The sequence below is a fragment of the Marasmius oreades genome, chromosome 9 (assembly GCF_018924745.1).
Source record: "Marasmius oreades isolate 03SP1 chromosome 9, whole genome shotgun sequence".
NCBI lineage: Eukaryota > Fungi > Basidiomycota > Agaricomycetes > Agaricales > Marasmiaceae > Marasmius > Marasmius oreades.
The window spans coordinates 734418-761876 of NC_057331.1; the positions used below are offsets into that span (position 1 = coordinate 734418).

The following is a 27459-nucleotide window of genomic DNA, read 5'->3' on the forward strand; positions in this document are numbered from 1 at the left end:
TGGTTGAGTTAACGGAGGGGGCAGTCCCGGTGGTGAACAAGGAACAAAGGCTGGACCGGGGAGTGGTGACTCAGAAATTTGAGGCTGAGTAGAAGTAGGGAGCGAGTATTAAAAAAGAACGAAGGTCTGGCGTGACGCTGCGCGTCGGCTGTGTGACCATCTGTGACTATCAGCCGTACAACTTGGTTTCCTCCTTCAATCCGGCCATGAAGTTTTATCGAAGTCCATCCCTTCTCACCGCTACTGAAGGCGGTCAGCCCAGCTTCCATGTTGTCGCCTTGGGGCTTCCAGGGTTTGCATTCTCTGAAGGTACAAAGAACACTGGCAAAGGATTTGTCCTGAACCACTACGCGGAAGTTGGCGGTAAGCTCATGCTTGCATTAACCCGCTCTGTTCCGCTTTCGCGATACAGATTCTCATCGTCTCCCTAGTCGCACAAGCAGGCGATTTGGGAGCCGTTGTACCCTCTTTGCTGTGACCCATGTGGTATTTCATGCCGCCGCGGATCCGCTCTCTATCTCAGATAACTCACGCCATGGCCTCCATCTACGGACCGAATCACGTCGAAGCTTACCACACCAGCACACCTTTTAACGGTCGATTCGGACCACCGCCTGGTTTGGATCCTTCTAGCTATACCCAGAGGACCTAGCAGCATTAGAAGAGATTAAATCATATAGCACGAAAGGAAACGGCTACATAATGGAACAAGCGACACAACTGTAAACACTTGAGTACAGTTTGAGCGATTCTCCTGTTAGCCTTCTCGCATGGATATACGAGAAGTTGGTGACTTGGACCGATCAACATGCTTGGGATGACGATGAAGGTATGTATGTCCTTTGGACCCATGTTTCCGCGCTCAAAATACACAAATGTTTCTTTTGAAGTCCTAGCATGGATCTCGATCTACTGGTTCTCTCGCTCCGACCCAGCAGCCAGTGTTCGTATTTACTACGAAGTGGTACAGGATGGTCAGTTGGAAAAAAAACACTGATCCGCTCAAGACAACCATTCCTTTCGGTGTATCTTACTTCCCACGGGAAATTCTCTCGATTCCAGTTTCGTGAGTGATGCATTTGTATTTGAGAATGATAAATATGATGAGTACCATTCGTACGTAGTTGGTTCGATGACCGGAACGTCGTCTTCCAGTCGCGCCACAACAAGGGCGGTCATTTTGCTGCTCACGAAGTCCCAGAGTTGCTGGTTGAGGACTTGAGGACGATGTTTAGGAAAGGCGGGCCTACATATGGGGTAATCAGAGAGCAGATTGGTTGTGTTTGAGTACAAACCAAGGGATAGTCTGTTTATCTCTAAAGTGTTTGTACTGTAGGCGTTTCGGCGGAAAGTGCCGAAATGCCCATTATAGCGGCATTTCTTGGTTGACTATCGTTAGGCACCGACCTGCTCGTACACAGATGCCGAACGATGGTCGGAGCCTCCCAGTTCAGCGCCGCTGTCGACTCCAATTGTCAAGTTCCTTCAACTTCTCACTGGCTTTCGAATTTCGAAGCTCGCTCCTTCCTGAGAATGGATTTGTAAAGCGTGGATTCAAGATTTACAGATAATCACAGGTACTTGAAGCTCTCGAAATTCTCATGCTTTCACTGCTCACAACAATAGTGTGAGATTCCAGAAACCTTCGACCAGATCTCATGATACTTCTAACAGCATCATATAAACTACTGCGCCTCGTGAGTTCCCCTGCACTTTTCACCCATGTCGGAATTCAAGATCAAGGTTCCAGACGACTCCATCAACTTTCTCAAAAAGAGGCTCGAGTTAACGCGACTTCCAGACGAGATTGATGGGGCAGGATGGGATTACGGGGCGCCTTTATCCGACATAAAACGTTTGGTTGCAAGATGGAAGGATGGGTACGATTGGAGGAAACATGAAAAAGCTCTCAATGATGAGTTGCCGCAGTTTACAAGGGACATTGAAGTTGAAGGGCACGGAAATTTGAACATACACTATGTGCATAAGGAGAGCAAGTCAAAGGGTGCCATTCCTCTGCTCTTCGTACATGGATGTGAGCATCACTTTAATTTGTTCCTGACCAGTAGTTGATACATTTCGCTGATATATCAGGGCCGGGAAGCTTCATTGAAGTCAAGAAAATTCTACCCCTTCTCACGGCCACTGAGGAAGGTCAGCCGAGTTTTCACGCCGTTGCTTTGGGCTTGCCTGGATATGGGTTTTCCGAGGGGACAAAGAAGAAAGGTTTTGCTTTGAAACAATATGCGGAGGTGGGGCATAAGCTGATGCTCGCTTTGGGGTATAACGAGTACGGTGCGTCCTCTTTCATTCGCACGGCCCTCATATGTTTATCATCTCTCAGTTACACAAGGGGGCGACTGGGGAGCCATCGTACGCCCCTTTAACTCTGCCTTGCGTGATGTTCTCATGACAGTTCCCCTTTATCTTCCAGATAAACCATGTCATGGCCTCCATCTACGGACCCAATCACGTCAAAGCTTACCACACCAATATGCCTTTCAGTGATCGATTCGGACCACCGCCCGGTGTGGACATCTCCAGCTACACCCCAGAGGACCTTATTGGACTAGAAAAGCTCAAATGGTACACTACGAAAGGAAACGGCTACTTTATTGAACAATCGACGCAACCGCAAACACTTGGGTACAGCTTGAGTGATTCACCTGTTGGACTTCTTGCATGGATATATCAGCTACTGGTGGTCTGGTCCGATAATTATGCTTGGGATGATGATGAGGGTACGTGTTTTCCTCGACTTCTCACGTTTCAATGCCGGTCAGAAGACTTGATCCTTCCTTCGCAGTTCTCACATGGGTCTCAATATATTGGTTCTCCCGCTCGGGCCCAGCAGCGAATATTCGCACATACTACGAGGTGGTTCAGGGCGGGGACTTGGGGGGTGTCACTGAGGCACCAAAGACAACAATCCCGTATGGTGCATCTTACTTTCCAAAGGAGATTCTTACCGTGCCAGTATCGTGAGTACTCGCATCTTTTCACTTAACAATCACGAGTATCCATGGCAACGTCAATAAACAGGTGGCTCTCTGACCGGAACGTAGTCTTTCAGTCTCGTCATAAGAAAGGTGGTCATTTCGCTGCGTATGAAGTGCCGGATCTGCTGGTTGAGGACTTGAGAAAGATGTTCGGGAAAGGTGGGCCAGCGTACGGGGTTGTTGGAGGAAAGGATGGATATGCGTAAGAATAAGTAAGAGAGCTCGGTGACATGGAGGTTTCGGCTGCACCCACTTAATCTTCAAACTTTCTGACTCTCAGTCCAACATTGGACTGTAAGGATTCAGAGGAAATAAAAATTGGGATACAACCCCATGACCCCTACCCGGATTGAACGGATGACCTTCTGGATGCCTAACTGGAATCAGACGCTCTACCGCTGAGCTAAGGGATCAACTTGGCATTAGGTAAAAGTAGTCAGAGATAACATAGAAACTATTTGCCGTACCGGCGGCGCGCACAATCTGCATAGCCATTTTCGGTTCCTTTTACCGCATTTACTTCTGAGCACTCCACATCGACCACGACGAACTACGACGGGCTCAACTCCCTCTGGAACGACGTTTACGACGACACATCTTCCGCTCATTACTTCCCTTTTAAGATTTTGGCCTCGCTGAATCTTCTACGACTGCCTATTTCATCAACAATACACCCTTTTGCCGTCAACCTCTTGAATGGAGCTTCTTGACCGCAATTAGTTCGAGAATACGTGAAATTCGTGTCAGCAGAAGAAATGGTGCTCGGTAGATTTGGTCTGTTGCGACTCTTTGGATGTGGCTGCCTGGGCAGGAGAAATGACAGCGGACAGGATAAGGTCTTTGCATCTTCCTCGTTCCCCTCCCTCTTCTATAAGTAACATTTGTTTTCTTCAGATTCCGGATGAGGAATCCCGTCTGCTACCGGAGTCTATACCGCATGATGGCCTTGAATCCTCGGTTGTTATCACGGTTGAGAACGGTCACCCTGACGGACAACCTGACGCTGAGATAATGAAAGAACGGATGCGGGAGCGTTTCAACGGAATCGTTAGGGCTAAAGAAGGGTGAGTCGATATGCCTGTTCGCTCTCCTTTCGTAGGAAATACCTACGCTTTACTTTTTATCTTTCACTCTTTACTTGACGCTGATAAGCCTTGTAGGAGAATGGTCAGCGTAACCTCTTATGTGCCCTTTAATCTGTATTCTGGATCCCGTGCTTCTTCGTCTATGTCCCGATCAATGTCCCGCTCCAGAAATCCCCATGCGAATATCCTTTCACCTATCTCGACTGTATTACCTGCTCAGTCCGATGTTGTTGTCCAAGCTGATGCAGGCGGGAGATCCTCGTCTCAGGTTCCTCCTCTTCGGCACGGGCAACCAGACCTAACGCACCTTAACATCAATGTACATTCCAATAATGCTCCCCCTCATTTGCCATTTAACGGTCGAAATAACTCCAACTCGGACATGTCCGCAATATACGCAGCCAGGAGGCCTTCACTGGCGGCTTCCGAGACCGACACACATCCATCGTCACCCTTGCGGCCAGTTGGTCTTAATGCCAGGCTAGTTGGCGTTGGAGTAGGGGGCGGGTTTACTGGTGCAAGAAGAGGAAGGCCCAAGACGAAGTTTGGTGGATGTGGTGGCAGTAGCTCGAGTTTGAGCTTGGGTGGGACCAGTTGCGAGGGAGAGCATGTAAGTATTCTATCGTCATTATTAACCTCTTCCGTCTCTCTCATTCTCCGTTCTTGTTTTGATATTTCGCCCTGGTCTATTATGTACTCATCAATACTACAGAGCCCCCGAATACCGCCACCCCCACCACCGCAAGCACCCGCGTCGTCTCCAGTAGAAGAAAGCCACGTTCTAGCTTCCAAAATTAAATCTACAGCAGCCAGAGCTCCTTCGAAAAACGACTCCCAACAAGAAAGAACCGAGAGCGAAAGGCCGTGCTTCGCTATTATGAGTACCGAGAAGATAACCATAGGATGGGATGATTGACTGTTACTTCCGAGAACCGTCTTTCACTCTGATGTTTAACCTATGTCTATGACCAACGTTCCCTGCCATTTTCTCTTTTTTCATGTTCCGTGGGCAGCCATGATCCTTGTTTGCCATCCCCTCAAAAGGGAATAGAGTTCTTGATCACCGAGGCAGGGCGTTCCCGATTTCCTTGAATGAAGAATCGTATCTCTGTATCCTGGGCAGGCCACCAAAAATACTTATACTGTCATTCTCGGACTGTGCTTCATCTCTTCCGCTGTATTTGTTGTCGATCGTCATGAAACGTTTTTTCTATTCGTCTACTTCGATTTTTTTTTGCTTGTATGGGACTCTTGCCACGCCACGAATATCTCACTCTCGTTCCCTTTCTTGTTCTTGTACAATTCTCTACTTCATCAGGATCTACCATAACTACGCATTATTCATCCGGCCTACGATCTAGCTAGCTATCGAGTATGTACTGGTTATCATAATCTATTGCTGTTACCCATCCGGTTTTCTACCCGGATAGCTTCATGATCTGAAGGGTGACAACCAAAGCAAGCCTTCCGCAGTCTCTAATCCTGTACTTCTATGAATCCTCGAAGGTAATTAAAAGATCGGACAAAGACACCTGCGGGGCGAAAAAAAAATGATTCGACCCAGGCTCGAACTGGGGACCTTCTGTGTGTTAGACAGATGCGATAACCAACTACGCCATCGAACCTTAGTACATGTCTCTTAGCAAATACATATATTATATTCAATAACCTGAGTACTGTATATGGTCACCCGCATACTTATCGATATTGTTAACTTGGACTTCAACCACCATTGACCACCGACTTATCTTCAACACCTCTAACCGTCAGGGCAGGCAAATCTCCCACACCTCTCAACGCAACCCATTGATCCTCGGCTTTCCCATAAACCCTGAACTTCTCCTCTGAAAATCCGAGCTTGCCTTCATGTACCGCGATTGTTGGAGTGGGTGTAGAAGTTGGCTGGACTAAGGACAGGCATTGCGAGGCATTAGGAGGCGCGTCTCTGGGTTTCTGATTGGACGTCGTTGTGGAGCCTTTGGGGAAGGCGAATCCGTAATAGCCTGGACAATCTCCAGTGGGGAATCTGTACGCTCTGGTGAACAAGAAAATGTTATAGTGAGTGAATGACATCGAAGCCAGGAGTGTGAAGATTACAACTTACAGATACACACTCCGCAGGAAGACGACTCCAAGTTCAAAGCCTGCCGGATCCGCTTTGTAGACCCCGATATTACAAAATCCTTTTGCCGCCATGATGCTTGGGGGTCGAATCAGGTCATGTTGGTTGATTGGATAGTTGATACCTTTGTTGGAGTAACCTTGTGAACTCTAGACACAGAAGATCGTCGGGCACTGTCCACTTACCGTTGATATCTACCGAAAACTGCAGCTGTGGTGGCTGAGTCCCATTACACTGAATCCCAATCTGCTGTTTGTGATCTGGCTCAAGATTTACACCCTCTTGCGGTCCGATCAAAGATTCGTTCGTGAGGTATGTCATGATTTCAGGCAGATAGATATTCTTGCTGACTGGAAATCGGATAATTTGTCTCAGAAGCCAAGGAAAAGCAAAGAGAAAACTCACCGCTGCTCAACGACGCAGTAACGGGGTACTGAAAAGGTAAGATATTCCCTTGATACCCTCTGTACGCGTCCACCTTTATCATCCCGGTATCGTTCAATTCCGGTACCCAGTTCAGTTCGCCTTCGTACTCGTTTGGATCGAGCGCTCCAATTGTCAGTCGAGGATTATCTCCCCCCAAGCGGAGTCCCCATACTGGATTCAGAAGCTGGCCTTGCTCATCCAGCCGGACGAGAATGTTGTGTCCACGTAATGACTCGTTTTTAGTAGGGGCGAGCCCAAGTATGCCTGCACGCGTCGAGAAAATGAATTGGCCTATCAACTGAAGGTTCGACTTATATCAAAAGAGGATGCTACCTCCACTAAAGCGCTTTGCGGCCTCTGGTCCCATTTGATCGATGAAAACTGGAATTCATTTGAACGTGAGCGGTCCTTAGTCGGGGTGTTGCCACCAGCCAAGATAATTCACTCACTCATCGGAGTATTTAGGTCTTGTAAAACGCCCCCTAAGGTGAACGTCTCGTTCCCTTCCAGCCCTCCAAGGTCAAAGCTCCCTTTTCTCTTGTCCTATATAAGAAGGCAGTGATTGGTCGTACGGTCACTCGGCTCCAGGAAATCGGGAATGGTGATCAACTCACGGAAACTTTAAAGCTTGTCGACCAATTTGGATCATACATCCCATCGACAGGACAAAAAATACATTGTGGAACGAGGGGTGCTACAAGCCAGTCCTGTATCCCGATATTGAACGAGCTATTCTGAGGGGGTGTGCCTATAGCGACGTCCACTTGGTGACCAAAAGGCGCGTCGTCTTCGATCCTTGCTGGAGCATGGACTGGGAGGGATACCCAAGCTTTTGGAGCAGAACGAGAAACGGTCAGAACTGGCGTGAGCATCACGGCACATGAGTTGGAAGAGTTGGATTACGAGACTCACTTTTTGCAACGGTGCATAATGGTAGAAGGAATATGGCCGCGGTCCATGCAATTAACATGTTGAGGTTTGTCCCCATGATTGGAGGGTGAGGTCCAAAAGCTCGGATCGTGAGCAATGTCGGTTATTTAAAGTACCATGCAAGTCAACAAGCTAACCCCACGCCGTGAAAACCGAAGGTACTCCAAATTGGCTCCAAACATGAATGCATGTGCATGAATACTCGGACAGATATTCACTCGGGTCCTTATGGCTTGGCATGTTTTTTGACAGTAGGTAGAGCGCCCAATTTCAAGATTCTCTGGGCCCGAAAACTTAGGACACGCATCCCCCAGACACTCCGGCAAGTTATAATCAATTAAGTAAATATGAGCGACAAGAAGAAGCTGAACTTGCTACTACCCATTACAATATGTGCAACGTTAGGCTGCTCCCCAGACCATTCCGATCCTCCAACCGAACACCACGATTCTTCAAGTGCTTGAAGGCCACCTCGTCGGAGTCACTTACACTATCACATACTTCTACTACATTAGAACCTTGGCCCAACACTGCGGCCACCGAAACCAGTGTGAATTTCGCCGCATGTGGGCGGAAGTAACAGACAATGATCCATATCGTTACAATTCCAAATAGAACGGTAGAAACGATAACGTGTGGCAGCGAACTCGTGAATACGAGCTTTACGGATTGAATCCGTCCGGGAACGAACGAAGTGGATATCTTCCCGGACAAGTACGAAGTCATAGATGCTTGAACTGCCGACCTGTATGTTGAAGTGATGTCCTGGAGAGGAAGGGGTTTGAGGACTGGAGTAGCGGTCCAGTTCCAGAAATTAGGGCCGAAAAAAAGTCGAACTTGTCCTGCTTTTCCGATGCCCTCGTAACCTGTATCTGGACCCTGAATGGAAAAGTACTCAGACATGATTCGATGAAAGGGGAACAAATACCACCCACTGAATCTGTAGTGTACTTGGCGAGGCTCTTTAGACGAGAACAACTGCTCGTTAGCCCCAATCCTGATACTTCGGGATCAAATGGACGTTCATACCTTCCCTAGCAATAGGCTAACCTGCCCGTCATCAAGATTGCCCTGCCTCGTCAACCCTCTCCGATCAGAAACTTCTAAACCCCCGTTTCCGTCCAACCTGACCTCTCGCGTCTCGACAGCGGCACGAGGTTTACAAACAAGAACACTGAATCGAACCGACGTCATCGTTTGATTTGAGATGGAAGTAGTGGTTGAGTTATAAGAGATATCTTGCGTTGGAATGCCACTGAGGTCCAATACGGAGGTATCGGTCGTTGAAGAAGCAAAGTCACGTTGTTGTCCTGAAGTAAGCTGAGCGACTATCCAGGCCATACTTCCATCCGTGATAGCATCACCGGTCGTCGTGTTCTTAAGCGACATGACCAAACCAAAATCACCACTACCGATGACTTCGACGCTCTTGTTTTGATCCCAATTGCTAAGGCCGTTGTAGGTAGCCGAGATGGAATGATCTGGGAGAGTGATGTTAACTGCTTGAAGACTAGTAATGTTGTCTACTTTGGAGATGGTTGCAGGTGGATTCGGGATTGTCCAGTTGCATACTGGGTCCAGGACGATGACGTCGGTAAGATAGCGGGCTCGAGCGGTAGGATCCACTCGTAGCGGTACAGGTACCCCGTACTGGGAGGAAGTTGGAAGGAAGGGGATGTTTTTTCCTGCCCTCAACATGATCAGAAGAATACACTTGAGCGTCGTCACAGTACTCTACCTAGAACAGTTTGGACCCATCCCATTGCTGCCGCTTCCGCTATCCGCCCGTTGAACCAGACATTGGCGCCACTCGAGAAGCCGTTGAGAACGTCGAACCTATCGGGGCGGTTATCGTTATAATTAAGTGAAGAAAACGAGCGTTATCTCACTGATATATACTGCGGGGAGCCACTGCCCCCACCTCGATAGCTGTCATATCGCCTTCAACTAGAATCAAACCGACAGATACTGCAAATAAAGGGAAACAGGTATATCATTAATAATGCCATACAAGGGCATGAGTACGTACGCGCCGCAGGAGCCAATGAGGATATCATCACGGCGAAAAGTCCAGCCAAAATTGCAGTGGAATAATATTCTAGAAATTATGAATGAAAAGCTTGCAGAAACAGGAAGGCACCATCTTACTCGACGAGGTATTCCGGGTTATCGAAGACAAACTTTCCATCAAGTCGCGACTTGGGGATGAAACATTATTGACTGCTTTCAGTGGGACACCCTTCGATTTGGAATTATGGAGCACCCGAAAGAATTCTTCGCTCTAAAGATGGACAGGTTGGCTGGATCACAAATAAATGGAGTTAGAACTCACTTTGAGGTCGCTCAGAAGAGCCCTGAGAGGTAACAAAGCCATCCCGATGAGGATGATGTTGATCGTCGTCACTCCGGCCTTTATACTAACTGACGATGGAGGGGTGATTGTAAGTAGGATTTCGATTGGTAGCAGGCTGGCTAGAGGTGCTCACATAGATGATCCACTGGATTATTGATATTATAGACGTGAACAGGAATGACACGAGTGGCAGCCGCATAGCAAAACCCAAGGTATGCAAAAGCGATGATCGGAAGAAAAATAGTTCGCCATAACAATTGTACGAGGCTTCGTTGTATAGGTCGGGAGTGAGGAAGTGCTTTTTCGTTTTGACGCGGATGTCCACTGTAATCCGTACCGCTTCAATTAGAGGATGTTTCACGCCTGAGCAAAGATAGAAACATCCTGCTTACCTCGCGTCTGAGGGACCGAAAGAGCTAATCTTAGTGGGGTCGGGGGAGTCCAGTGCTGGCTTGTGGGCGAAAGACATGCCAGACTTTGAGAAGATTGAAAATAGGCTTGAGGCTATTGGCGAAGTCATGTCGAGCGTATTATATTCACTCCATTGCTCGGAGCAGGCGAAGGACCCCGGATACCTCCTTCAACATTCCTCCGAATCATTTGGGTAAGCGCCACTGGCGCCCATCTGTCAGATTTGTCAGAGAAACATTTACGAGTGGATCTGGTACTTTCAGGCAGGATCCATTCATGATGCGATGATGAGGTGTTTTGACTCAAGCTAGGCCTATTGATCGTTGTCGTGCTTCCGGAGCACTATAATATGCATACTGCAGAAAGCAATGGCGCTTGAAGTACGAAGCTGATTTGTGATGGTAAGAAGTTAAGGAGGAACTGCAGAAACCAAAAAAAAAAGTTAAGGAGGAAGGAGACCCGGACGCGACATGCCACGTGATGGGATGCTCCGAGATTACGTTAGCTAGAGTCAAATTTTCTCAAAGCCCCAACTCTCCCGACTCTCCCGGCAAGTTCACTGGATTCTCGTAAAAAGCAGAGTGGCGTCGTAACTGAATAAGAATGTCAGTTTATTCCGACCAATCCTTGGGCTCCGCCGACGGCCTACAGGCTACAGGTATGCGCAGTTCAATTCGCTTTGCCGTATTCAGTGTTGCACGGGTAGGGTCGCGTCTCCGACCCTACCCCTGGGGTCGGGGGTAAGGTAGGGGTCAGGTCGGCCACCAGCCTTGGGGTCGGCCGATTTTTTGGGGGTCGGCGATGATGGCGTAATTCTTTTTTTGTCCGTACATACCCCCCAAAAAATCTGTGCAGGATCTCCTGTTCATAGACCGGGACATCTTTGATTGGGAAAAGGAACGTGAGGAACCAAAAAGTGCGTGGGGTAGGACATTATGGATGCATGAGGTGGTTGGAAAGCATACTGTAGACGACGAGCTGAAGGCTTACGACGACAACACTGCAGAGACTGCTCACAGCAATGATAGCGCCAACTTAGACAACATAGAAATACTTTCTTGAATTATTCTTACCTTACTCCTACATGTCACGATAGCCGTAGATGATACCAGATTTTTCTACACGACTTTTGGCGCCGACCCCTCCAGCTGGTGGGGTCGGGAGGGGTCGGGCATTTTCAAAAATCTTCCCGACCCCCGACCCAGGGTCTGACCCGGGGTCGGTGCAACACTGGCCGTATTAACTCTGCTCAACCGAATTTGCATCAGCTACAATTGCTCGGATGGTCCATTAGGGCTGTTCAATTCTAAATTTTCAAACGTTGCAAACCATGTAATTCAAACTCCGCCCCATCGTCGGTTCGATCGGGCACCCCGGCCTGTAAGCGCCCAGTCTTTTTCTGCCCGCATCGTCCCCGCCGTCTCGTTCGACGTCCAGCCTCACGGTGCAGCTGTCACTCGTAAGGACCAAAATTCGGTATGCCTATTTTATCATATGTTCTCTATGATTTCTGAACTTTTCCCCCATTCAATTTCCCTCTAGCTTCATCAACACCTGTTCCTTTATATCCAACTTCTTTTTCTGCTATCTCATGCCGACTGTGACCATAACTCAACGCGTGAATGCTCTTCTCACGGATGCACAACATCTTCTTGTGGCGGCCGATATCCTTGAAGAGGAATCTGACGAAGATGTGGAGGACTTGGAGGACAACGAAGAAGTGGCAGTTTTGTTACGGGCACTTGGTGCAAGATGGTTGGAGATGGCATGTAGACTTCGTGGTGATGGTAGAAGGGGTCCATATTTCCAGTTTCCGAAGTAAAAAGACTTTTTTGAGTGCTTGCTGCAACTTCCTGACCGCCAGTTCCGCTCTGTTTTCCGGTATCGTACTAGTTATACTTTTTTCTTACCTCACTTTGATTTTTGATTACAGAGCCAGCCGTGATATGTTCGACACTCTTGTCAAGCTTCTCGCTCCGAACCCATTGTTCCAGTCGAAGGGCCGAAAACCTCAGCGCCATCTCAAGCACCAACTTGGCACATTCCTAATACGTTACAGTCAACTGGCTTCACCAATACAAGGTACGGCACTGAAGGTCGGAATCAGTACAGGCACCGTTGTTTTATACTGCAGGCGCGTAACACGAGCAATCAGAGAGTTACGTTCGAAGTTCGGTGGCTGGGTTGAGTGAGGAGGAGGTTTATTACCTGCTGCTGCAAGTAGATCAAGTGGATTCTTCTAGGTGTCAATTAGTCTTATTTATATCACATTATAAACGGGGGAATACTATAGTGATATAGAGACTTAAAGACTTATAGATTATGTTTTCTAAGGAGCGCAATTGGGGACCAGCCGGAACGATGAAAATGGGCTTGTATGAGGCACCTGATTGGACGGGCGGAGTTTGAATTGCAGGATTTGCAACATTTGAAAATTTAGAATTGAACAGCCCTATTGAAAGCGTCAATAAATGGACAACAGGCTCTTGCAATGCTCGCTTCTAGTCATTAGGATTCTCCGTAGTTACCTCACTGCCTCTTTTTAAGGGCAACTTCACAGTTTAGTACACCAAGTTCACGTCGTACTTGCGTCGTACTGCTGGATTCTGAATAGAACGGTGGCGCTCAATTCGTTCTTTTCTTGATCGCGACTTTGTGCCCACTATCCGTCAATTACCGTGATACTATGAATTATGGACACGGAATTGAAGATGGATGGAACTCATCTTATGTCTCAAGGTTCCGGAGCTTATGTTGTCGTCATCAAGGCACAAAGAACTCCCAGTTCCTTTCAGGCTATCGCTACTATCAAGCCAGTCACATTATCAGCGCTCCTGTTTCATCGCGGATTCAAAGACTCCAATAGTCCTTCTCTCTCTAGAAGGAGTGGCAGGTCGCTAAAATTAGCCACCGTAGTCTGCGCTTCGCCCCGGAGATGGGCTCGGTGTAGCTTGGTGCGCCTATCTTTGGAATCTACATCTCCAATCTTGCCCTCAGAGGTTTCAATTTGTAATGTACGTGTCTCTCGGCGAGGTGAGTCGTCGATTCATTTGGCACAATCTTCCTTCATGGCCACATTTACCTACAAACTGACTTACACTCATTTGGATGCCTCGCTTACGCACACCTGCAGTGGCATTTGGGGAGTATTTAAACCAAAGCTTCTTGACCGTCCTCTTTACGGTGTGCTATTGTGCTATTCCGCTTACAATGTCTTCATCGTTCTTACGGCTCCTTCAAATTTCTCTTCTCACAGCAACAGCAGTTCTAGCTGCTCCAGCCTCCTCGCCAGCGTCTGTAGCACAACCCAGCTCTACCGTCCTATTCGCTAGTACAGATCTTAATCTCCCCCTTTGGGAACCCAATAGTCCACCCTCCGTCCCTCAGCCTATTCGTGGTTCTCTGGGTGCATCCATCCTTGGACCGACTAATACGTTCATGGAACTAGAGAACGCCGATTTATTGGCACCTCCTACGACTGACAGCGGAAGCGTGTAAGTTTACACCGTTTCCTGATATTGACTCGGTGAACTCCGAACTGACGTCGTTGTTTCCTGGTGTGGCGGTTACTCAGGGGAAATGCAAAGTGGCCGTTCAGTTTCAGTAAGAACCGATTGCAGACGGGTGGATGGGCGAGACAGCAGAACGGTATTTTATTCTCCGTTACCACTATTTTATGTTTGTTAAAACTGACTTCAGGCGGTAGCTCAAGTGATGCCCATAGCCAAAAGTAGGTTTTTGAAGCTCGACCGGATGATTCGGTCTGATCGCTTATCACACAATCAAGACATAGCGGGAGTAAATATGAGGCTCGAAGCAGGAGCCATTCGTGAACTTCACTGGCATACCACGTCCGAGGTATGCGAGGGTTGTTATTCTAGTGTGGGCCTCGGAACTGACATCATATCGCTTGCTAGTGGGCATACGTCTTGAAAGGAACGACGCAAATATCGGCCGTTGATCAAGATGGCAAGAACTTTGTGGCGAACGTCGTAAGCTTCCTCGTGGTTCATATAACCCCGAACGTTTTTCTAATGATTCTCTCGTCCCGAGATAGAAACCCGGAGACCTTTGGTTCTTCCCTGCTGGCATCCCTCACTCCTTACAGGCCACTAATGACACGGCAGAGGGCTCGGAATTTTTGTTGGTACGTCAATCAGCTTCTGTCCTTGTATGCCTTGCCGACTCCCACTCGTAACCAGATATTCCCTGACGGAAACTTCGATGAAAATGATACACTCCTGGTAGGCTCTGATTCTCCCTTCCTCTTTCCCTGGCTAACATTCGGTTCGTGCTACAGTTGACAGACTGGCTTGCTCATGTTCCATTTGAAGGTTTGCGTTTGCTTGCGGTCTACGACTGATACTCTTCTCATTTCCGCCGCGAAACAGTCATCCAAAAGAATTTCCAAGTCACCGATCCGAAGGCATTCTCTCACATACCTGCGGAACAACTGTACATATTCCCCGGTAGTACGTCAACATTTCCGCTTCAAAGCATCTGAGTTTCTAAACTCTGATACTATTCTAGATCCTCCGGCGAATGCGGATGCTCCATCCGACCCACAGGGGACTGTTCCCTTGCCATACGCTTTCTCATTCTCTGAAATCGTGCCCACTCAGCTAGGAGGAGGCACTGTGAAGATAGCCGATTCAAGGACTTTCAAGATATCCACGACGGTTGCCGTTGCAGAGGTCACGGTTGAACCTGGTGCACTGAGAGAGCTTCACGTACGTTTCATTCTCTTGTACTCGGTTCCGTTTCGGTGACTAGTAAGATTTTGATCATTCTTTTACTTTCTACTCGATTAGTGGCACCCTACTATGGACGAATGGACTTTCTTTTTGGAAGGCGAAGGAAGAGTAACGATTTTTGCCGGACAGAGTACGGCCAATACATTCAACTACCAGGCGGGTGACATTGGTGAGATTGTACATGGTTAATTGTTCAGTTTTACTCATTTGAGGCCCAGCATACGTGCCAGTTTCACTGGGTAAATCTTTTTTCCCATTCGAGGGTGCTGTGACCTGTCGTAAATACTGAATGCAATGTCTCTTCGAACATATAGGTCACTACGTTGAAAACACAGGAAACACTACCCTCAAATACTTGGAAATATTCAATAGCGGTGAGTCATATACGTCGAGAAGAGGGGTATACTTATTACTTACGTTCCATCGTGCTACAGACCTGTTCCAGGACGTTAGTCTATCGCAGGTACGTGCTATCTCTGATTTAATATTTCTTCAAGCGTTGACACGCACCAGTGGCTTGCGCTAACACCACCTGCGCTGGTTAAGGCACACTTGGGGTTAGACGACGCGACGATTCAAGAGTTGACCAAGTTCAAAGAGAAGGCGATTGTTGTACCTCCTTTGAACCTCACTGGTGCCTAGGACAAATTGATTTAGTCGATATCTGTAGACCACTCGTGTTGTGTTAACGTATGGTCAGTGTAGTGGCGAAGGACGATGACGTCGTAAATTCGAGCTTCAGCGTTTTGATCAAGGATGTTCAACTGTATCACATGACCAAGCGTTAGGTTTCACCAGCACTTCCATCACTGGCAATTCTCTACGGACATACTCTTTCGCAATGAGCTAGTCTCGAGCTTGACTGGTGTAACGACTGCATTATGATCTTCCCTCCATAATGTCCTGACGTCTGCCTAACAACCCCCCTTGGCTCTAGAGAGCTCAGCTCAAGCGCTCATGACAACCATATCGAAACGTGCGACTTCCAGGCCTAGTATAACAACCTCAGAAACCTATGTCCCCTTCACCCTATGAACTCTTTGTTAACTCTGAGATTCCATGTGTTCTCGTGTCCGGGAGGTTCCTTTGAACTTTCGCTCGCCTTGTCCGGACCTGGTGGCCTGCTTGTTCGGGTCGAAACTTTCTCCTTCGTTTGGAACCTCACGCCGAGGACACGTCCTCAGTGTCTCGCCACGCAATATAACACGGTCGCTTTCGACCGCCGTGACGTGGTCAGAAAGTAGAGAGATTCAACGCTGCGTTGAGCCTGGAACTTTGTATTGTACGCTTTATCCTGCTTCATCGCCCTGACTCAATGAAAGCTCGCTAAATTCTCTCTCTCACAGCTACTATTGATGCATGATGACCCGCGGAACTGAGCATACTGTAGATGGAAGGTGCTAATTTGGCATTGTCAGTCTTTCGTCCACATTCTCATCTGGTCCTACAATGACAAATAGAGTTTTGTAAGTCAAAGCGGATTTACAGCTTTGGCGTCGGGATTGTTCCCACATCAAAGAGACCCGACAAAGGAGGCAATGCACCGAATGCCGACTCGTGAGTCCGCTCAGTTCCTAACTGAGTATATTTACCTCGGTTCACTTCTTTTATGGGATAATAGGAATGGAACTTGCCATTTTACCCTCGATCGGCAGCCTTCGCGTGTTCCGTGTCTGACAGCCACAAAGGTGTGGAAGAAATGGTCTCGGAGGTGACGCGTAATGCTGGCTTCAGCCAGCGGCACTATGAGCATCCACGGCGAAGGAGTCAGGCTTTGTTCGATCGTCAAAGCGGATGGAGATACAAAAGCTCGAGCTGAAAATCTCTTGAAGAGAAGAAACTGTAGGTCAGAAAGCAACTTAAACCACAGACGAAACGCCGGATTCAGCAGCTCAAGAACCACCACAGAAGAAAGTTTGCTTCAAGTTCAATACACGACTGACGGCTCACAAGCGCGTAGCAAGAGGAATTATAACAAGTGTGATTCAACCTTTGACGCAAAACGACACCAAGTCATCTCAATCACCATGGGTGGAAGTGAGTGATCGTGTTGCACGGTCGTCGGAAATTGTGAAGATTGAGTGACACTCTCTGAATATAGAACCAAAGCCAGTAACGTGCTTCGTTGAGACTACACCACAATCGTACGAATCCAATGGATTCGTTCCCACTAAATACCACAGTACGTCGTTCAACAGTCCTCTCTACGTGACCGCGTCTCATCGATGGCACGACAGAGGGCGGCAGGGCTGAGGCGGCTAAGGCCCACAAATCAGCGTCTTCTCGACACAGCAGAAGCACCTCACATACCAGGTCTAGTCCATATCCCACGCAATTTGATTCCTTGCATTCGAGCTCGCAAGACCGCTTTTCTGGATCGTCCCATCCGACCACCAGTCCGTTTTTCCCAACTCCCTCGTCCGGCGATGGAACCTCCCACATCTCAGCTGGCACTTCGCGCTCGTCCCGGAGACCGCTATCCCGACCTTCAGCCACTTCTACTCCATCTGGCTACGCTTCTGTAAATCACCCCACATCGCATCAGGTTCAGTCCTATGGACATTCAGCAACGCCATACACTTCCCAAGATTACAACTCACTGCTAGCACAACAACTGCCATCCAGGGACAGGAGTAATGACTGGTATCCTTCTGATCTTCCGTCGCATGCAAACATGGGCCTCTATCCTCCGCAACATCAAAGTAGCACTTATCCGATGGCTCAGCAACAACAGCAACACTTTACATCGCATCCTACATGGACCTCGTCAGTCTCGTCAGATACCTCAAGTTATCATTCACCATACACGCACCAAGAACCAACATACTCAGTTCCCACTGGTTACGGAGGACAGGGCGGATTTCCTCCAACACCCTACTACGGTGGTCCACAGGGATACCCTTCAGAACCTGTTCCTACGTGGCCGCCGTATGATAATCCGGGAAGTTTTGGGAGGTATAATTGATGCTTGACAGTCCTGGGAGGTGAGGAATTTGAACTGAACGCGTCCCACTCGACCTGCGCAGATGTATGTAGATTGAGGAGGGGAAGGACGTTTATGGACTTCCGAACTCTTCAATCCTTCTTGTTTGTTTAATATTTGACTTTGTTCCCAACTTTGTTCCCGACAACGTTGTATTTTTACCTCTGTTGCTCCACTGTATTTCCGGCGGCGTTACATTGTATTTTGACCTTGTTAGTACTTTCTTTCATTTTGTTTCCACGCATTTGCTGTATCCTGATTCAAATCATTTCCCCTATCAACACGGCTAACGGACAATCTTATCTTATATCTTATCAGTACAGCCGTCATAACAAAACTCTTGCACATATTTACATATTCATCCGCTGAGGCTTTGCCCAGTTGCCTGTAGCTATAAAGAAATCGAACTGCCTTCTTCCATGTACGTGTACACCACCGAGTGACAGAATTAAGTGAAAGAGAACCCTAACTGGAAAATTCCAGCAACCTACAACCTCAGATCAGGCTCAATAACCCACCCCTTACTCCAAACCTTTTGCAGGTCATACTTTGCCTTCAACTGCCTCAACCTAGGAAGGTTACTGCCCCATATTCCTTCAGGCGTCATAGTCTGAGGGTTAAGAGCAAAACTAGCAGGAGTAACGAGAGACTTTCCTGTTTTCTCAACCTGGGCTTTTCAAACAACCCCAGTGAGATCAGAAGCCCACTTGACAGCTTTTACTTCTTCTGTTGCGTAGGTGTACTAGTGATGCCAATGTTCAGTTCAGTCCGGTTCACCCACTACTTTTCCCAAACACCAAACCTGAACCCCCTACCAAGCCCCCGAACCTGGACCGAACTCGGACTGCACCATCCAAACAGGTTCAAAAACGGTTCAAACCTGTTCAAACCTCAGCATATATAAAGTTTTTTTTTGTCAATAGTTTCAATAATTTCAGTCAAGAAACAACGCTTCTCACCTTGGTCAAGCCTCTGTGTGCCTTATGATGCAGCAATCATGGTGCAATAGCTGTTCTGGAGGCCGCACTTGCTGAAGGAGATGACTGTCACATTCAGTCACCTTCCTAATCCTGCTGATGACATGATCAGCAACTGATCAGATCCGTCCAACAGCCTGCTGATGTTCCCAAATAGGGTCACTGTATATTTAACTTCCCTGGAGAAGTTGTTCAGGCCCTAAGTCAACTTTTTTTCAGTAAATCTTGAGGCCCAGTGAGGTTTCCCTGGACCTTATCGGACATTATAGGACAGTGAGTACTTGTGATAATGTCTGATGTGGCTTACAGAAGTCCGATAGAATCATGATCTTGGACTGGTTCAGGATTTTGTCGGGCATCATGTTGTGTTATCAGATCTATAGAGATTTTATCTTTCTAGCACATTTATTCTGATAAAACATGATTGCATCCAAATTCTCAGATTCTATTATACACAGCACAATTCTACATTGGATACCCCCTTGCATGGACCACACCTATACCTCCAATGACTTGGCAGACCTCTCCTTAGTTGTAACTGTTGCATTCTAGAAGGCAAGGAAGTCAGAAATCACCAAGTACGATGAAAATTTTACAGACATGCCTCTGCATCTCTCTTGCGACAGTTGATGATACCGCTTTATTGAGACTAGTATGAGTAAGATGATAGTATAACAAAAAGATGGAGAACTTACCACAGCTTTTGCAATTTTTCTTTTTCTAATCGGATATTCTGTGAAGGTGAAAAACTTAGTGGGGTGGTACAAAGCCCACAATACCAACAACACCTTGATTTACCCATCTTCTCTATGCCGCTATCACAATGCAAATCGGATTTAGCCTTGGTAATGCAATTTTAAACATTTTAATAACATTTGAGTTATAAAATATGGGAGTGTAGGACTAGGGTGAGCCCAAACTACTAGTCAAAGCACAAGCCTCTACACGAGACTTTAACAGTACGAAAAGTACAAATTTGGAAGATGAGAGACTTCGCGAGGTTTTCAAAAACTGTAGAAACTTCAAGAAGCAGCCTCTTAAAAAACTTCGTCTTTTGATTAGAAGGCCTCGTCTTACTTGAGGAATGCTTGGAGTGAACATAGGGAATTTATTGAACACTTTACTTTGACTTCGCGAAGTAATGTTGGACAACTTGGACTTAAAGGAATTATAATGATAGATATATATATCAGACAAAGGACCTACATGTGGATTTAGGATAGAAATATCCAAATCACATGCAATCACAAGGAAGGATAGGATCATAACATATTAAAATAAAGGAAACCCAGACCTCACAAAGTTTACATGACGATTGTTGCTAGAAACATGTCATGAACTGAACCAGGGGTAGCACCCTACTGTCGACTTTTCCGCCTATGGAGTCAACTACAGTCAGACTCGACGTACGATCAAGGGGAATGTCATGTGAAAGGGTCGATTCATAGGAGAGTACTCCTAATATTAGGAGAAGGGGTCATCGGTATAGGAGTACAACCCTTTCTATTAGTAGGTAGTTCCCCAGAATTTGATCTTTTTTGTCTGTTGCCTCTGTCGCTCCACATCGTCCAGGTTGCCCTTATTGGAGTACAGGATGGGGTACACATGAATTAGGTATGTGGTACACTACACTGGTGTATGTTGGGTACTGTCTATCGTATACTCTCATTGTCATTGGAGTACCGACTTGTAAGAGTACGATTCTTGTCTTAGGACGCTCTCATCATCAAAGGTTCACTCTCGCTGTAGGAGTACAGTTCACCACACGGTTCACAGATATTCACAATATCAGACATCATCATTATTCATTCTCCTTGGTTGCCAGCTCTTGTCATCCTCTATTGCTGATAGGCCCGTAGGATGGTTCGCCAGCATTAGTCTGGAGTACAATCTCGTAGTAGGTCGGAGTACCAGGGTTTGATACCCCTTGGAGCACACCCTATGTGGGTGTTGGGTTGTTGTAGGCATATGCTATCCTCAGCGTCAGGGCTCGAGGCCCCACATATGCATAGATGGTTCACCCTCCTGACAAAACAGGAACACAGGAAAATGTCAGAAACAGTGACTGGACCCTTCCCGATTAAGGGAGCAACAGGATACAAGTGAAACAGGACATATGTTTCCAAGGATATATGGAGAACTCGGAGACTTTGGGAAGTCTAGACTTAGTCCTTGTAACATGGATACAGACAAAGATTCTTGGTTTATTGTTTTTCTTCATGGTTTTGGGCACAATCTCTTGTATTATACCTGATTAGGCGAGTTTCTGTTCGACTGAAAGGGATTTTATTATTATCTTCGAATTTCTTACATATCTTCAACTTTTATTATTTTTATTTCGAAAAGTGTATATAAGGTGGGAGAGTTATAGGGATTTTCCCCCAGCAGCCTACGAGTGGAGACACAGTTCATCTACTAGGACTAGCTCAAGGATTTGACCTTTGCCCCTCACTTTGTCAAAGTCTGGTGTTCTGTGTTTGGATAGAATTGATTGAACCTTTTGCAATTTGGATTTGATTGGACTATTGTTGAAATTGAACTTGGATTTTGAAGTCAATTTGGACTTGATCAAAATTTGAACTTGAACTTGAACTTCGTGAAGTCTTGAGTAAAGCTTTGTTGAATCCTTAATATTGAAATATTGAACTAGTGTTTTGTCTTGTCATTTGATAAGAAGGAATGAAACCTTGATTGAACCTTAAAGACTGAATATCCATATATTCTCTCTTTCTTAGTGCCTCTTAGTGCAAACTAAAGCCTTAGAATACCGACCTCCACCCATAGTCTAAGAACACTCTTTTGGTGTGGTTGGTTTATGCACTTCATGCTTGAGGTGTGTTTTCCAGTCCCATTAGTAGAGCATTCCAAGCATTATCACTGCTTTGGCCTACTCTCATTGTCATCCACATTCCAAACCCACATAAAGACCACACCAATAACGAGAAGCTGACTTGATACAAGGGTGAAAGATGGCCATTGGTAAAGAGTGGGGAGCTGCAGAACGAGATGTTAGTGGAAGGGAGATAAGGGAGGATGGGGATGCTTCCAAGTTGCATCTCCCTTGTTATAGGCATGGTGTGTGCTGGCCATATCATACACACGTTATAGCCATTTAACATGGGAAAAAGCTGAAGTCATCAGTTGAGAGCATCAAAAGGATGGAGGGGGAAAGGGTGGGAAGGAAGGCAGAAATGTTGGTAGTTACCTTGGGCAGAGACCTTGAGTGGGGAAGTGAAGTTAAAAATTCTAGGTTGAAAGTCTCTTTTTCCTATTTTTATTTTTATTTTGTTTGATGAAGAGAGCCAAACAATTTGAATGACAAGGCAGTACAAGGCCTCAAGCCCAGTGAGATGTCCTCAGATCTTATCGGATGTCATTGGACTGTTTGTGTAAATTCTGACAATATCTGACCTAATCAGGCAAATGACGATGGGTGTGCAAGGTTTGAACCAGGTTCAGACCACCTCCAAACTTCTGAACCTTGAACCCGAACCTCCTCCAACTCCCTGAACCTGAACAAGAACCAGACCTGAACCTTAGGTTTGGTTCAGAGGTTCAGTGTTCACACTGCAGTTTAGAACCGAACATCGGCATCACTAGGGTGTATCTATATATATAAAATAGAATATAAAAGGCAGGTAGAAAGTCAGCTCACCAGAGTCACCACACATACCACACCCAAACAGCTTTATATATTTGACTATGAACCTCGCATTAACAACAAAAAAATAATGTTTCTCTCACTGTAAATGCCATATCTTCGACCTTCTTCTCAGCAACCTTATCCCAATGTGGGAACTCCCATAACAGAACCAAGCCTCTAAAAGCTTCATCTTCCATGAAAGGAGTCCAACTGTCCTGTCATTTTATGCATTTTGTTTAAATGAGAGACATCATGACGTCTGTCTCAAAGTCAAAAATTGAGTTTGAGATCTCAAAATCTCAATTTCAATTCCAGTATCTGAGTCTCCATAGTAGCTGAGGTGAGGCATAGTCCATAAAATAATGTTATAACTTATTCTCAAAATTTCAACACATCTCAATATATTCAATCTCAATGGTTCAAATCTCAAAAAGTCAACTCAGGCTCAAATTTGTATAAGTTGAATTTATGGTTTTGAGAAGTATATCAGTTTAAATGTCTGGAGAGAAGAGATGGGACATGTATATCTATGTATGTATGTATATACAGTATATAATTTACCAATCTTAAGCATTAGAACTGTTGTTATTTTCCTTAGGAAGGGACAAAGAGCAGTGTTAGCAATTGTGATTGTATCATACACACACACATGCTATATCATGGACTTAGGAATTTTCTGACTTCCCGTTGTGCTCAGGTGGTGGTTATCGAGGTGGTCATGGAACAACACAAACAAATTAAAGGTATGAAGGGAGGGAACTGAGATTACATGAATAATGAATGTGCCATGCTGCAAGAACATTTTGAAGTTCAGGTCCAGGATAGACTAACACTCCTGTAGTCATTGGGCCAGGGAAAGGGCACGTCTTCAAAATGAATTCTGTGATGACTCTGAATTGATTGACGCCACCTGTTTCAGAACCAAGAGTTTGATCAACATTTAGAAGTGAAAGATCCCGGAGAACTGCTTTTTCGTACCACAAATAGCCCAAAAAGAATTGAGCTCTTCTGTCTCATTCGTAATAGCGACTCTGCCATCAGCCAAGGCAACAGTTGCTTGAAGAACAGTATCCACAGCAAGCCCATGGCTTCCAGATGGATGGGAATAACCTCCAGGAAGAATGTCACCCCCAGGAAATGCACCCTTCCACCAACAGGAACTACACCATGCTTATCTCTCTCCTATAGTTTTCCCCCTGTGTCAGGAGGGTGAACTGCCTATGCATATACGGGGCCTTGAGCCCTGATGCTGAGGGTAGCATATGCCTACAACAACCCAACACCCACATAGGGCGTGCTCCAAGGGGTACCAACCCCCAGTACTCTGACCTACTACGAGATTGTACTCCAGACTAATGCTGGTGAACCATCCTACGGGCCTATCAGCAATAGAGGATGACAAGAGCTGGTGACCAAGGAGAATGAATAAGAATGATGTCCGATATCATGAATATCTGTGAACTGTGTGGTGAACCGTACAACGAACCGCACTCCTATAATGAGAGTAAACCTTCGGCAATGAGAGTGTTCTGTGATGAGGACCATATCCTCACGAGCTGGTACTCCAACAACGATGAGAGCATACGATAGACAGTACCCAACATACACCAATGTAGTGTACCACATACCTAATCTGTGCATACCCCATCCCGTACTCTAACACAAAGGCAGGGGCTCTAGGACGAGTCTGGACCACGACTAGGCAGTGAGTCCTCTAATGAAGGCAACCTGGACAGCGTAGAGTAACAGAGTGGATTGAGCAGAGGCGAGAGACAAAGATAGGAAAAGGATAGAGAATTAGGACAAAGAGGTGACGAAAGGAGATCAAATTCTAGGGAACTACCTACTACTAAGTACTCCTTATATACCTATTTAATAGAAAGGGTTGTACTCCTATACTGATGACCCCTTCTCCTAAGATTAGGAGTACTCTCCTATGAATCGACCCTTTCACATGATATTTCCCTTGATAGTGCGTTGAGTCCAACCGCAGTTGACTCTATAGGCAGAAAAGTCGATGGTAGGTGCTACCCCTGGTTCAGTTTATGACACCCTGACTATGCTGACTGGAATAACATGTTCACCCCATCCCGTTTCAACTCTGCTATTACTTCCATGGCATAAGGACCTTGGTGACTCAGCATAGTAGGGTATAACCCATAGCTCCTCCAATGTACGAACATTATTGCCAACAACAGAAAGCCAGCTAGGACTTCTCAAGACTGCTATTAGCGATGACTGCATTCTCAATGTCAGGAGTAACATTAATGTTAGTCAAGGTCAGATGTGCGAGGTCCAGGAGGATAGGATTCCCTGACCCCACATCTGCGAGGTCAGAAAGAAAAGGTACAATAAAGTCATCCTAAGAAGATGACTGTTGGTTACTACCAGCCTTTTCTTGTACCAAATCTTTCAAATGAAGGTGGCTTATGTGAGGGATTGTTTTGAGTAACACTGAAAGGCACCCCCAGGAAGCTTTTGAAGATTTTCCAGAATCAAGGTAAAGTGACATATATTGTAGAGTCACAGATGAATGTTGCAGCATGGTGAGTAACAATGAAGGCCATCCATGTGAGTGTGTGCCTGAACTTGAAGGTAAAGCACATGACAGCTCAAAGGAGGAAAGGGAAGGCAATACTAGTGAGGCAAGTAATACCTCTAAAATGGGATTGTTTATCTCAGGTAGTACGGCTTCAGGGAGATAGACAGTGTGCGTAATGAGGACATTTCTACATGATGAATAATGCCGAGCGGCCTGTGGACATGAGGGTTGAAATATTGTAGTGTCAGAGCATGAAGATTTCTTGAAACCTCCAGTATTTGGTGGAGGTCTTTGACGTGCTCCTTATACAAGGTTTCAATGACCAGAGTAATGAGTTGCTGGTACGGAAGTAAACCGAGGTGACAGGGTATCGCTGTTCATACACTTGCCAACTTTGGGGCACAATGAAGTGCCAGACAGAAGGGATGGTCTATGTCTGCTCTGCAGATTTTGGGTAGAAGTCCTGTTGTGGTGCCAAAATACAATAGGTTTTTGAATGTGATATCCTGTCCACAAGGGTCAAGGTTATTCATTCGGAAATTCCAAGCAAGGTTGAGAAGGAGTTGCTCAGATCATGAAAAATGGGATATCAGGATCTTTCCAGTGTCTCTAGTACAGATTAGCAAGAGATATTCCCAGCTGATCTTGAGATTGAGTGAGAAAAGTGTAGAGTTTGCTAGGAACATCTCGACTAGCTTCTTCCCACTCTCTGGATATCTGTGCCAGAGTGTGACATTGATGGAGGCCCAAAGCCTGGGATAAAGGGTAGCAATTTCTCTCCAGCAAGAACAGATGTGCGTGAGGATGAAAGGTAGCACATTGATAATGACTCATCATTGGCCATTAAATAATTCAGCTTTGATGGTAAGGGCATATTCTTTCAAACTTGGAACACACATGATTGTGAAAATTTTCTCCCAAAGTTCCACAGGAATTTTACACAGATAGGATGTTTGGACCTCCATCTGCGAATGATTTGTCTGCATAAACATTCATATGTTTTTCATAGATGGTAGTGGAACATATGAGAGACATTGGAGTGGCAGAGCAGTTCCGTTACCCTCTCCCCTTTTCTCTTCTTGGAAAAGTGTTGTGTGTGACAAATATCAAGATAACCGTTGCAGGCAGTCTGTTGGGATAGCCTGGCTAAATTGTATGCAATGATAGTGAATGTTGTCGAAGTTGTCGAACTGCATCAAACCAACAAAACGACAAACAGGACAGTAGTTCACAGACTAACCTGAAGCAGTGGGATGGGTAAGGGCTGTAGATACGTCAACCAGCTAATTCGATGAGCTATCTTCACTGGGAAGGCCTCGAATGTAGTGTGCAAGATCACGGTGCGATTGAGAAACTGTCAGAGTTTGAAACCCTAGCGAAAAGTCTTAGCACGGAGTTCAATACAGAATGTATATGTCATACAGCGAAAACTACTAACACTTGCAATCCCCAAATCTCTTTCATGTATCCCAATCCCTCTGGGTCCACATCCTACTCCTATCATCCATGCCAGATACCCATGGCTATTGTTTAACTTTATCAGCCAATTGACTTTGTGTTCACTTGACCTTGCATTGCCCACGAAATTCTGCCGCCGTACCTTGAGACCGGTAGACCTGGTCTAATCAGTAAAAAGAGGAAATTCAGTTGGACATTCTCGATCAGTTTGATGTCCACCACACTGGGCCAAGCCATGGCAGTTGGATTTTGGGATGATCACTGCGGTCAGTGAGTGGGGCTGGGATCACTGTATCTTCTCTCGGCACATAGAAAAAACCGTAACAAATTCCCTAGAGGTTGGTATGAGGGTGTATGTGTGTCAATAGGTGCAGTGTAGACTTGAATTTTGCTCAATCTGAGTGCGAAGCGAGCTGTGATGCATGTGATGGGTGGGAAGAGAGCAACAGACCATGTAACATCTTTATAATGATTACCAGAGATTCTGTCCGGACCCGTTATAATGATTAGCTGTGTGTTTCCAGGAGCTACAGAATATTAATGTAACTATAATATCTATTTCCATTACTAGTCCCTAAGCACATCAGCATTTTGACACTTTGATTGCCGCAGGTTTTCTTGGGTTGCACAACCCAAGAAAATCTGGAACAACCGACAACCATGCCATCAGCAACCCCAGTCCGTTTATTCACAATTGATTGATGGATCTGTCTGACCACCCAAATCTCTACCATTAAACTTTACCACTCACCATAAGACCATTCTAAATTATAGTA

At 46.2% G+C, this 27459-nt stretch overlaps 7 protein-coding genes and 2 non-coding genes across 10 annotated transcripts; 5 read left to right on the forward strand and 4 right to left on the reverse strand.

Moving 5' to 3' along the window:
• The first annotated feature begins 175 nt into the window (after positions 1–175).
• E1B28_013163 (uncharacterized protein) lies at positions 176–1041 on the forward strand. Of its 2 annotated transcripts, XM_043158310.1 has the most exons (3): positions 176–363; positions 432–829; positions 891–1041. In XM_043158310.1, exons 1-2 carry the CDS (start codon positions 207–209, stop codon positions 476–478), a joined length of 204 nt encoding a protein of 67 aa, XP_043003654.1. In that variant the 5' UTR covers positions 176–206; the 3' UTR covers positions 479–829; positions 891–1041. The 2 variants fall into 2 exon arrangements, with proteins under 2 accessions (XP_043003654.1, XP_043003655.1); XM_043158311.1 differs by having other exon boundaries at positions 176–829.
• Positions 1042–1722: 681 nt separating this feature from the next.
• Positions 1723–3205, forward strand: E1B28_013164 (uncharacterized protein; the record flags this gene model as incomplete). Its single annotated transcript, XM_043158312.1, has 6 exons — positions 1723–2035; positions 2095–2295; positions 2345–2373; positions 2435–2741; positions 2807–2981; positions 3043–3205. 6 exons carry the CDS (start codon positions 1723–1725, stop codon positions 3203–3205), a joined length of 1188 nt encoding a protein of 395 aa, XP_043003656.1.
• Positions 3206–3333: 128 nt separating this feature from the next.
• E1B28_013165 lies at positions 3334–3412 on the reverse strand. The gene has a single exon. It is a non-coding gene; the product is annotated as a tRNA-Trp (tRNA).
• Positions 3413–3523: 111 nt separating this feature from the next.
• E1B28_013166 (uncharacterized protein) lies at positions 3524–5510 on the forward strand. The gene is made up of 4 exons (XM_043158313.1): positions 3524–3835; positions 3894–4063; positions 4160–4694; positions 4797–5510. Exons 1-4 carry the CDS (start codon positions 3755–3757, stop codon positions 4998–5000), a joined length of 990 nt encoding a protein of 329 aa, XP_043003657.1. The 5' UTR covers positions 3524–3754; the 3' UTR covers positions 5001–5510.
• Positions 5511–5635: 125 nt separating this feature from the next.
• Positions 5636–5709, reverse strand: E1B28_013167. The gene has a single exon. It is a non-coding gene; the product is annotated as a tRNA-Val (tRNA).
• Positions 5710–5718: 9 nt separating this feature from the next.
• Positions 5719–7718, reverse strand: E1B28_013168 (uncharacterized protein). Its single transcript, XM_043158314.1, has 8 exons — positions 7545–7718; positions 7247–7461; positions 7082–7175; positions 6966–7013; positions 6612–6896; positions 6392–6556; positions 6189–6330; positions 5719–6119 (listed from the first exon to the last, which is right to left on the reverse strand). The coding sequence occupies exons 1-8, from the start codon at positions 7618–7620 to the stop codon at positions 5807–5809; spliced, it is 1338 nt and encodes a 445-aa protein (XP_043003658.1). The 5' UTR covers positions 7621–7718; the 3' UTR covers positions 5719–5806.
• A 159-nt stretch (positions 7719–7877) lies between these two features.
• On the reverse strand, positions 7878–10788 carry E1B28_013169 (uncharacterized protein). Its single transcript, XM_043158315.1, has 10 exons — positions 10308–10788; positions 10049–10239; positions 9895–9983; positions 9711–9843; positions 9592–9660; positions 9452–9530; positions 9301–9398; positions 8592–9247; positions 8498–8524; positions 7878–8441 (listed from the first exon to the last, which is right to left on the reverse strand). The coding sequence occupies exons 1-10, from the start codon at positions 10433–10435 to the stop codon at positions 7947–7949; spliced, it is 1965 nt and encodes a 654-aa protein (XP_043003659.1). The 5' UTR covers positions 10436–10788; the 3' UTR covers positions 7878–7946.
• Positions 10789–13536: 2748 nt separating this feature from the next.
• Positions 13537–15722, forward strand: E1B28_013170 (uncharacterized protein; the record flags this gene model as incomplete). The annotated part of the gene is made up of 14 exons (XM_043158316.1): positions 13537–13820; positions 13901–13974; positions 14033–14184; positions 14244–14318; positions 14384–14473; positions 14529–14570; positions 14627–14660; positions 14718–14798; positions 14857–15056; positions 15138–15249; positions 15299–15319; positions 15395–15454; positions 15515–15543; positions 15594–15722. The coding sequence occupies 14 exons, from the start codon at positions 13537–13539 to the stop codon at positions 15720–15722; spliced, it is 1383 nt and encodes a 460-aa protein (XP_043003660.1).
• Positions 15723–17107: 1385 nt separating this feature from the next.
• E1B28_013171 (uncharacterized protein) lies at positions 17108–18045 on the forward strand (the record flags this gene model as incomplete). Its single annotated transcript, XM_043158317.1, has 3 exons — positions 17108–17117; positions 17182–17262; positions 17318–18045. 3 exons carry the CDS (start codon positions 17108–17110, stop codon positions 18043–18045), a joined length of 819 nt encoding a protein of 272 aa, XP_043003661.1.
• Positions 18046–27459: the final 9414 nt, after the last annotated feature.

What these genes read in the sequence shown, in the direction of transcription:
- E1B28_013163 (XM_043158311.1), top strand. Translation starts at nt 207, where the DNA reads ATGAAGTTTTATCGAAGTCCATCCCTTCTCACCGCTACTGAAGGCGGT.
- E1B28_013168 (XM_043158314.1), bottom strand. Translation starts at nt 7,620, where the DNA reads ATGGGGACAAACCTCAACATGTTAATTGCATGGACCGCGGCCATATTC. An exon ending in AGACCTAAATACTCCGATGA is followed by an intron (nt 7,014 to 7,081) that starts GTGAGTGAATTA and finishes AATGAATTCCAG; the next exon opens with TTTTCATCGATCAAATGGGA. An exon ending in TTCCTGCGGAGTGTGTATCT is followed by an intron (nt 6,120 to 6,188) that starts GTAAGTTGTAAT and finishes CTTGTTCACCAG; the next exon opens with AGCGTACAGATTCCCCACTG.
- E1B28_013166 (XM_043158313.1), top strand. Translation starts at nt 3,755, where the DNA reads ATGGTGCTCGGTAGATTTGGTCTGTTGCGACTCTTTGGATGTGGCTGC. An exon ending in ATCGTTAGGGCTAAAGAAGG is followed by an intron (nt 4,064 to 4,159) that starts GTGAGTCGATAT and finishes TAAGCCTTGTAG; the next exon opens with GAGAATGGTCAGCGTAACCT. An exon ending in CCAGTTGCGAGGGAGAGCAT is followed by an intron (nt 4,695 to 4,796) that starts GTAAGTATTCTA and finishes TCAATACTACAG; the next exon opens with AGCCCCCGAATACCGCCACC.
- E1B28_013169 (XM_043158315.1), bottom strand. Translation starts at nt 10,435, where the DNA reads ATGACTTCGCCAATAGCCTCAAGCCTATTTTCAATCTTCTCAAAGTCT. An exon ending in CTCATTGGCTCCTGCGGCGC is followed by an intron (nt 9,531 to 9,591) that starts GTACGTACTCAT and finishes CTTTATTTGCAG; the next exon opens with TATCTGTCGGTTTGATTCTA. An exon ending in CCAAGTACACTACAGATTCA is followed by an intron (nt 8,442 to 8,497) that starts GTGGGTGGTATT and finishes TTTTCCATTCAG; the next exon opens with GGTCCAGATACAGGTTACGA.